The 9,950-nt window shown below is 38.9% G+C and overlaps 1 protein-coding gene across 1 annotated transcript; it reads right to left on the bottom strand.

Moving 5' to 3' along the window:
- Positions 1-2,619: 2,619 nt before the first annotated feature.
- Positions 2,620-9,135, bottom strand: LOC110069608 (carbonic anhydrase-like). Its single transcript, XM_089292396.1, is given in 9 exon segments — positions 2,620-2,915; positions 2,994-3,003; positions 4,082-4,151; positions 4,566-4,695; positions 5,127-5,493; positions 6,473-6,502; positions 7,113-7,236; positions 8,096-8,173; positions 9,130-9,135. Coding segments are annotated over 9 exon segments (1,026 nt in total). The 3' UTR covers positions 2,620-2,704.
- Between the last annotated feature and the right edge of the window lie 815 nt (positions 9,136-9,950).

The raw sequence follows: 9,950 nt of genomic DNA, 5'->3' as shown, positions 1-9,950 counted from the left end.
AAACTGTTTGTAAATTAAAAAAACGTAATAATAATATAAAAAAAAATAAATAATGTGTGGTAGTAAACTCTTCTAAATGTTTTGAATCACCTACCTCCAGACATTCTTTGTCATGGTCATCTCTACAAAGCAACCCTGATATAACTTGAAGAATAATTTGGAAATGAGAAACTTGTTCGGTGCTGAAGCTTCTATGAGGACTACTTAATCACCCGTTTGTTTTTTGGGGAGAGATACCATAAACTCGTTCAATAGACAACAAGCTGCACAATGCAGTCTGTGAGGGGAGAATTTGCAGATATTCATGACCATAAAAAAGCCAACAGTTAGCAGGATAACAACTTAAGCTCCCAAAAAACTTGTTATCAGAAGTCACCACGATGAACAGTTTAGATGGAATACTCACAGAATTTGATGTCTTCAACTTAAAATTCATTTTTGTACAGAAATTGCCGGACCCATTAAATGGAGTGTGAGATACATCCCACCATCTCAACACTAGTTGATCTTGACAAATGGCAACAATTTAGTCAGTGCACCCTTAACCAAATTTCAGTAAGCCGTCACAGGGTAGGAGAACTGGTGATGGACGACCCCCCACACGAAGTAGAGATCAAGAACGACCTCATAGATTCTTAACCCTAACTACGGGTGCTACGAAAAGGAATCAGGCCTCACCCATAGCTAAGACCTGTCTGGTAGCATCAGAAAACACCCAATTGACAAGTGCGACAAATTTCAAAGCGATAGAAATAAATAAGTGAGTACAGTTGAGCAAGGAAAAAAAGTTGTGCTTTTCTTGCTTCAATTCAGTAGACCACCAATCTCTGATAGCATGCATAAAAAAAAACCCATCTCTGAACAGGGCACGTTTCGTTTTTTGAATGCTGCAGCACCCGTACTTGTCTGGTGAAAAAGGACGTTCGAGAAAAGTGTCGTTCCACGCCGGTGGGTTGAAAGAGTAAATACAGGTGTCCAGATAGCCTTAGAGGAAGCTTGGACAGTGCCAGAGTTGAACCTGCTCCCTCAAAGGGTTACGCATACCATGATGCAAGATGTTCTGCACCTGATCGATCTGAATTTCCCTTAAGTCGATTCCGAAGACTTGACAATTCTACTCGTGGCAAAAGCATTTTAGACAATATTACAGCATGATATGCAAAGCGTTTGTGCAGGGCAACCTGTTGTGATTTTCGCAATCCTTGGCATGACCCCCGCTAGTTCCGTCAAGTCAGTCAAGAAACCTGAGCGTCCAGATGATATACATGTGCGCTGTGTCCTAAATGCTAGAAAATCATTGTCGAGACTGGTAGGGGAAAAAATCCGTTCTCTTGAATACAATATTGAGAGAACCGCGAACCATGTGTGTCGCACACATGAAATCGAAATGCCATGAGCAGAACAAGGGGTACAGTTTCTTGAAAACCGCTCTATGGCTGGAAAACGGCTGAAGTCTATGGAAAGCGAAATCAACGCGTAACGAAGAACGTTTGGAAACTTCCTCCTCGGGTGGCATCTGCCCCAACCTCGGCCCGAGACTGGGACAGTCCGAAATCTCAACATGCCGGACAAAATCCGCATTGTCACGGATGATGCTGCGAAGCTTTATGGAGTATCCTTGACTGAAAAACTTTACAGTCGGGCCCGATCCCCTGAATAGCCTAGTGAGTGTGTTGTTGAGAAGAATACGTTACCACTGCCATTGCAGCCATGTTTTATTAACCCGCCCTGAGGTTCCTGTGGCGGAGTCTAAGAATACAACCCCCGACTGATGTGCATTGGATACTCGTCATGTTTTTTCCCGAACTGCGTCTTCCCCGTAATGATATTTAAGAAATAGAAAACATGTTTTCAGTGTTTCTTTCGAGTTATAAAAACGCAAGTGAAAGTTTGGGAGAACGAGAAATGCTGTGGGGACACGAGCCGTTAGGGTCGTTAGGCGAGTGTTTTCACAGCTTTTTCGCTTTAATTATTTCTTTTGTTAGGTTTTTGTACTCTCTTGTACGCATTCCTGTCGACCGTGTGCTAATCCAGAATAGTATGAAACCTATTCCCCTGGGGAGCATTACGCGAGGACCTATGAACTGGAAAGCGACAACAAATCATTTGGCGGACATTTCCGGCAGTCTTTTAAAAATAAACGATTAGTATTATTACTGGTTCTAACTCTGGCTAGCTCCTGTTTATCTCACCTCGTCCCCATCCCCACTTCTTCGAGAGGGCTTACTCTTTTAGTGCTATTCATTAATAAAAGGCGAACGAAATAATAGTTCATAAAAGGCGAACGACGAAATAACATACACATTCTATATTTTAATGAAAACGTTTTTAACGTACTTTATAGTTAATTGTACTGTAGCTGCTCTCCTTTGCGAATTGGCCGTGAGAGAAATATCTTGTTAGCTTTAGAGCAACTTTTCAGTTGCTTAACCAGGTGCCTGGTATTATAACTGATTGCACACTCAAGGAGAATAACCTTCCAACCACCGAGAAAAAGATCTCAGTGAAGTAAAGCTTTCGCAGTTTTCAGCTTATTCAATAGGATGTGAGATACATTGTAGTTACAGAGAGTCCGCCAGACGATGAACTACCATGGAATTTTATCGGACTGTTCATTCATTCGTTCATTCGTTCATTCGTTCATTCGTTCATTCGTTCATTCGTTCATTCGTTCATTCGTTCATTCGTTCATTCATTCATTCATTCATTCATTCATTTTTAACCCTTGAACGAGCGACCTTACCTGGGACTCGGTGACCGATATCGGGTTTATCATCACAATCCACTGGACGGATTCGTAACAGGGAGGGGTGGTAAGAGAACCTTTGTATGTATAATATGGTGCGTTTTTGAAAACTAGGTCTGGAACAAGCCTGGCCACCTTAGAAGGAGAAAAGAGCGGTCTTTTAATAAATCTGTGTTTAACGCGGTTCAGGCGGAATTAATACCATGTTGTGCGTAAGTTCATATCATTACCAGAAAGCATAGGATACCGTTTCATTTCTATGCAGATGACACACAGTTGTACTTGTCGTTTACGTCCAACTGTCCTAATCACCTATCAAGCTCAAAGATGGCAGTAGAATTATGTGTGAAGGACATTAGGGACTGGATGCTGCGCAACAAACTTAAGTTAAATCAGGATAAGACTGAACTTTTGGTTATTAGTTCTAAATATCGTCCACGAGCACCCCTCGACTATATACGACTTGGTGATGAAGTAATCAAATCTAGTAAACAGGCCAGGAATTTAGGAGTTGCATTCGATCAATGTTTGGATTTCAAAGATCACGTTAAAATAACCTGCAAGAGCGCATTTTTCCGCATTCGTAGTATAGCTAAAATTAGGCGATACCTATCCCAGCGTACTACTGAGACTATTGTTCACGCTTACATAACATCGCGTTTGGACTACTATAACGCCCTACTGTACGGCCTTCCAAAGTATCTGATTAATAGACTGCAGCTTGTACAGAACTCAGCAGCTCACCTTGTTACCTTGACTAGAAGGCAGGAACACATCACACCAATGCTAAGGAGCTTACATTGGTTGCCAGTTCATTTTAGGATTATTTTCAAAATATTGTTGTTAACTTACAAAGCTCTGAATGGACTGGCCCCTGATTACATCAGAGACCTACTCCGATTTAACATTTCTGGTCGCACACTAAGATCTTCAAACAACAGGTTGCTTGATGAGGCTAGAGCAAATCTTAAAACGTATGGTGAAAGGGTTTTTCCGTGGCGGCACCAAGGCTCTGGAACAAACTACCCCTCCAGATCAGACTTTCATCATCAGAGGCAGTTTTTAAGGCTAATCTTAAGACTTACCTTTTTAAGCGCGCATTTGATTTGTAGTTTTTACTTTTTATTTGTAGCCTAATTGTATTATATAGCGTATTTAATTGTTAGGATTTTAACTTTTAGGATTTAGGATTTTGGGTCTTTAAAGGATTAGGATTTTAATTTTAGGATTTTAAACTTCGGATTTTAATTTTAAAGTATTGTAAAGCGCCATGGACAATTAGTGGAAAATGGCGCTATATAAATGTATATTTATTTCTTTTATTTATTTATTTACCAGTGGGGACTTTAACATTCTTTAACGACAGAGCTATGTTCTCCATCCATTCATTGAATTCTCCGTTCACCTGAAGAGGAATGAAGCAAAGCGTGAGGTGTGAAGGTCATTTTGCAAAGTGAACAAAGTTACCAAGTTTGGTAGAGGAAGCGCTAGTCGGGTTAGTCGTCCGTACATGCCCCAGGGAAATCGCGCATAGAATTGTCTGAATCCATTAAAAAAAAAACGCCAAGACAGACAAACGTCTCTTAGACAAAGGAGGCTAACTGGATTCACTATACATACAGTCGATAGACATCTATATGGGATCTACCAATAAAGTTAGACATAAACTGCTGGGTTTTTTTTTTAGGATATTTTTAGACGATAAATATTCTCACGTACTTACTGTACGTCGTTCGTTCTCGAATTCGTTCATGCTGTCTTTTTTAGCTCATTCTGTAATGCTATAACTGTAGGAATTAAAGAGATGGTAATAAAATACCTGTAGAAACACTGCGACAACAGCCAAGCCATCAGATTTGGACGCGGCTTCCTGAAAACTGCAGTAAATAGTGTTATAAAACACCATGTGCATCTGCCAATAAACAGCTGAATTCAGACCAGTTGTATTGGTTATGTAAGAGCCTATATTGGAACAAAAACTTCCTTCGCCTATTTAACGTCAAAAAAAAAAAAAAAATTAAAATGTAAGTCTGAATTTGGCTCCCCTCTTGGGACCCATCGTTATCCATTATCCGTAACACCCGATATTCCTGAAATTTAGCATTTGTTTGTAGTCCAAGGATTTTGTTTGATAACTCGTTCATTAACTTAACTTCCCCACCCGGTTTCCCCATCAGCCCAGACCCCGAACAAACAACGACTTTTCTCAAGATAATGTTTCAATGGCACCTTAACGGATACATTGGAATGTCATTGAATTCTTTCAACAAGGTCACCAAAGGAAGGCGAAAACTTTTTAATAGAACGTTCTCTCCAGATTTTTTATCGTTATTTATTAGATCATATTATGCTTATTTCTAATTTATTCTTCGGATCTTATTTGTTTGTATATATTGATTGATAAATCTAAACCTCTAATGGGTACTAGTTTCCATCCACAGTGTGTTCGGACCCAACTGTATTTTTACAACCCAAATGAAAGTGGACCTTCTCCAGACTAAACGTGCTTTGGTCAAGAGGACCCCCGGCGAGTGTAACACCACTTTTGGTCTTGTCGAGGGTCACCGTAGGCGCGTGATCATTGTTGGATAAGGATCCAGTAATCGCACCATCTGTATTATCGAATGTCAGCACCAGGCCACTGTGGGTTGAGTTCGTCAGGACTGAGCTGGTGATTATGTCAACGGGGGATTGGAACTGCCTAGTATATAAAGGTGCGGCCAGACCCCAGTCTTCCGGACCATAAACTAAAATTGGACACGATTGTCAAAATAATGTGCTGCCGATTTTAGGAATTCTATCTCAGTTTAGGAATTCTATCTCAGTCTAGGGAAGTCTTTATTGAAAATTGTTGAAGATTGTTGCAACTGTAATAATGACATAATGACATTTTAAATCTTTTTTTTAACATGGTATGTCAAACACTTTTATCATGAGCCCCTGGCTCGGGAGACTTGGGCAACCACTCCCCGTGTTCTTGACGTAAAATAAATTACCTTACCTTACCTTACCTTTATAGATCTTCTTCCTCAATCTGTATATTTCCATTTCATTGATAAATATTACATTAGGGACTGTCCTCAATAACTTTTTATTCTGGCTATCAATAATGTAATGAAACTCAGCCAGGTTCTCCCGTCCGAGGTATTGGGTTCAGATTTGTTCTCAATCTCGCACCCATGGCATAATAAACTCTTCACCTCTCTCAAAATGATTGTACTTTATCAGGTTTTAATAGTGAGGTCCGTGGATTGTGATTGGTGAATTTCATTCCATTCTTGGGGTCTGTTGCATATTGTTATCATTATGATCAACAGCGGCGCAAATCGCTTATCAGATTTGGACCTTCAGCTCGTATCTTTTTGAAAGGCACTCATCTCACTAAGCCGTGTTTCTCTGCGCATACCCCAAATACAATTTCGTAACTAACTATAATTCTTATCAGACCTGAGTGAACAAACTAGTCGTTAACCAATGGCGAAAAATGTTCTTATTTACTATGATATATGCTTGAGCACTTAAACGAATGCTTAGTGAGAGGTGGAGAAGTTTCTTTCCTCTTTTCACCTGAGCTTTTAACTTAACAGAAGGGTTAAAACAGCCATAACAACACAAACGGCCTTGGAGAATTCAAGCTTTCGTCCGGCAATTTTGGTAACAAGATAACAGTAAACTCTCTTTCTTTTATGCATTGACACACCTATTTTTAGGTAACAAAATTGATACCTGTCTGTCCATATCCCCATCGACCTCCGTCTAGCAAAACAAGCACAAAAGAGATGGAAGATCAATTACATTTCATTAGACTGATCTATATAACCCCCGATAAAAGTGTATCCGGTTTTAGAAACTTACAATTATACAATTTTATTGTTAATAAAGAATTATTTGTTTCTTTTCATTTCTGTGTCATCTTAAATACACCATTTAAATTATTAACTGTATGCAAATACTGTACACCATACGTGTACAGTATATTAATTACTTTAATTTTAGTGTGAGAGAAAAAGTACTCGAGAGAGTGCAACCTTGTGGAATTGATCAACCGAGCACAGTACTGGACATGAATTCAGCTTGATCGACAACCTATGTAAAATCTTGACACGTAAGATATTGGTAATAACAATAACAAATTATAATATTCTTAAAAGAAGGAAAAAATAATAGCAATTACTGTTACGGTGACAGCGTGCCCAGGACAGAAAATCCTAAAGTTACGTAAATTAGACCGGTCTCATTAAGTGACTCAGAGAGAAACAACTTTTACCCGATTGGTACCATTTTTTAAACTTAAGGACCGAGATATTAAAACGAAGTCCAATGTGTGGTTTCGATAACTGTTTATTTAACTGAAAAAAAAACTTACCTTTGTCTCCATGAACAGTGCTGAAAACGGCGAGTAAAATAATTCCGATTTTGCTTTCTATGTTCTTGAACGATCCACAACAACTCTCCGCTACGATCGGGTAGTATGCTAGAAAACTGTGATCCTTATTGGAAAGCCAAAACAGAAAAAAGAAAACATTAATTAGTTAATGTTTGAACTTGTGTTGAACAATGACAAGACGGATGATAGATGACTGAATTGAACATTAACGAGTTTTGACGCTTCATAAGTTTACGGACATGGTTATGAATCTTGAACCTCGGTGAAATTCTAGGCTCCTTTTCAGACGTTTTACAGCGTTAACAGTCTTTTACACGTGAAGAAATAGAAGCTACCATCAGTAAATCTGGTAATGTTCGTAAATATATATGTTGTCGACAAGATATGTTTTGTATCACTTTGGTCTAAAATATTTATTTCAGGAAAACAATGACGATTCTTTGTTTTCTTGGAGTTTTTTTCAAAAAGGTCCAAACATCGTTGGGTTCGAAAGAGAAACTCTCTCGTAACTAAAACAACGATTTCGTCATGGCCTAACTCACCGCGTCAAGGAAGTGTGAACATCATTTCCTACAAGGCTAACGCGGAGTATAAATACATCTTCGAATTGAGTTCCGAACAGAGCTAGGAAATAGATTTATTTCTGAGATTCCATGTCTTTTTTTTTTTTTTTGTAAGCCCGAAGGCTTGCAAAATAAACACACCGTTTCCCTAGTTTTCCTTATTCCCAGTCGCTCCTCATGATCGGACCCAAAGGTCACATGATCACAGTTGTGGTGAAACAAAAATGCTCGTGTATCAATACAACAGATTTCTTTGAAGAGATGCATCCTCCTTGATACTGAAGTGCAACTGCGTTTTGTTACTGAAGTGAAGCTTCAATGACACCTATTTTTAGCAACCCGCTAAAAATAGTAATCTACTTAGAATGGAAAGGTGTTGAGACGAAAGTTGAGATTTACCTGAGTTTGTCGCCTCTTTTTCTTCTCTTTCGGTGTGATCACGCAATTTCGAAGGATCTGCTGCTTAGCGAGTAAGACCTAAAAACTGTAAATTATTTATTACCAACAATTTTGATGAAGGTCGAAACCACACACAAACTTATTGTGAGATTGCTGTAATTCAGTGTCATTGCAAAGCTCCTCTTATAGATAGCGGGGGTGGACTGAATAAAATGGAGTAATCGAGATGGACGAGAGACAACTACCGATAGAACAACAGTGTATAAATACTCTAAACTTTAACTTTAAAGTCGTTAGAGACCGTTGAAGAAAAATCCCTCTCAATTAGAAAAAGGAATACTCGTAATAAAATCACCACATCAATGCGAAATATCAATGAACAATTTAAATTATTCGCCGTTATCTTATCTAAAACATTTTCACTTCCAAGAGCAATACTCGTACGTATACAAATTAATCTATCTAAAGACGAACCATAAGAGAGGGAGGGGCTAGACAATTTCCCCCCCCCCCCAAAAAAAAATTGTGAAGGGGAGCCATAGCCATGGGAAAAAAATAAAGCAAGTGCTTTCTATTATCCACATCTTGTGTTCCACTTTAAAAACAATTCTTGCATGAGCTAAAAGATCATACACAACCCAAAGGTGAGAACAAATGCCATGCCCCAAAAAATTGCCCAATCCCCCACCCCCTGAAAAAAAAAATGGTATTTGCAAAAAAAGTTACGAATGTTTCATAATCTGCGAAATTCGCAAGCAGAAATCTTGCGCAGTTTCATGGAAGCCGGTGTCTATCTGGGACGCAAGTAGTGTACAGAGAAAAATTACAAGCGGTTAATTCTACAGCCGAAACATCTTCTGGTAGTCATGCTATTTCCACAGTGTGTTGTCTAAACGAAAGAAATTTATTATATAAACACTAGTGAAATACCAGGATTTCTCCTTTTACTAAAAAAAATCATATCTTCATCGCGCGCAGTGAAGATGCTATTTTTTATCGTTCACGTGTGAGGATATTGGTGTCGCCACGGTTACCAACATGCTAATTGCTTAAACTGAACTTAGATGTGTTGCTGTGTGATCGAAACATCATCGGATCTTCTTCGGATATCTTCGGAAGTCTTCGGTGGTCTTCGGACATTTTCAGAAAATGTTCGGAAACGTTTGTCTGGCCTTCGGACAGCTTTTGGAGAATCTTCGGAAATCTTCGGAAAATAGTTACAAAAAGGCGTGATTTAAAATAATGGTTCTTTTTAACTTCCGAACTTTTTGTGTCATTAGCATGTTTATATAATAAACAGAATATTACATGCCCGCTTGTGGATATGAATCTTGTCTTCTCGAGTTCAACTCGATATCTCACGAGTGAGTGCAGCGAACGGGTGAGATATCGAGTTGAACACTCGAAGATAAAATTCGTATCCGCAAGCGGACATGTAAAATAATATCCTCTATTTATACAACCGACACGTGTTAATTCTATATTTTGCGCAGGATGTTTTTAAAACTTTTTTTTTTGTCGCTTTTATGCATGAGGCGCTAGTCTATCCTTCACCTAGTATACTTAAAATATTCATATACAGTCGAAGCCCTTCTTGTGACCACGCTCGTAAGCGACCATCTCTAGTTACGACTACCTTTGTGAAACCCCGTTAGAACTGCGACTTACACTTTATAATGAAAAGCTTTCGTAAGCGACCGCGACCACTTTTGGGATTGCCCAACTGGACTTTTCCTTTCTTTTTAAGCTCTTGTAAGCGACCACTCGGAGTCCTTTAAGTTTAGACACGATAAAACACGAACTGTGAGTTTATTAAACGGCTTCAAAATCTTCTGATCTAGATCAACTCATTATT

This window comes from Orbicella faveolata, unplaced genomic scaffold (assembly GCF_042242905.1).
Source record: "Orbicella faveolata isolate gen_17 unplaced genomic scaffold, um_ofav_v1 contig_24, whole genome shotgun sequence".
Taxonomy (NCBI): domain Eukaryota; kingdom Metazoa; phylum Cnidaria; class Anthozoa; order Scleractinia; family Merulinidae; genus Orbicella; species Orbicella faveolata.
The sequence above is the reverse complement of the archived record's forward strand: the minus strand, read 5'-3'. Positions and strand labels throughout refer to the sequence as shown.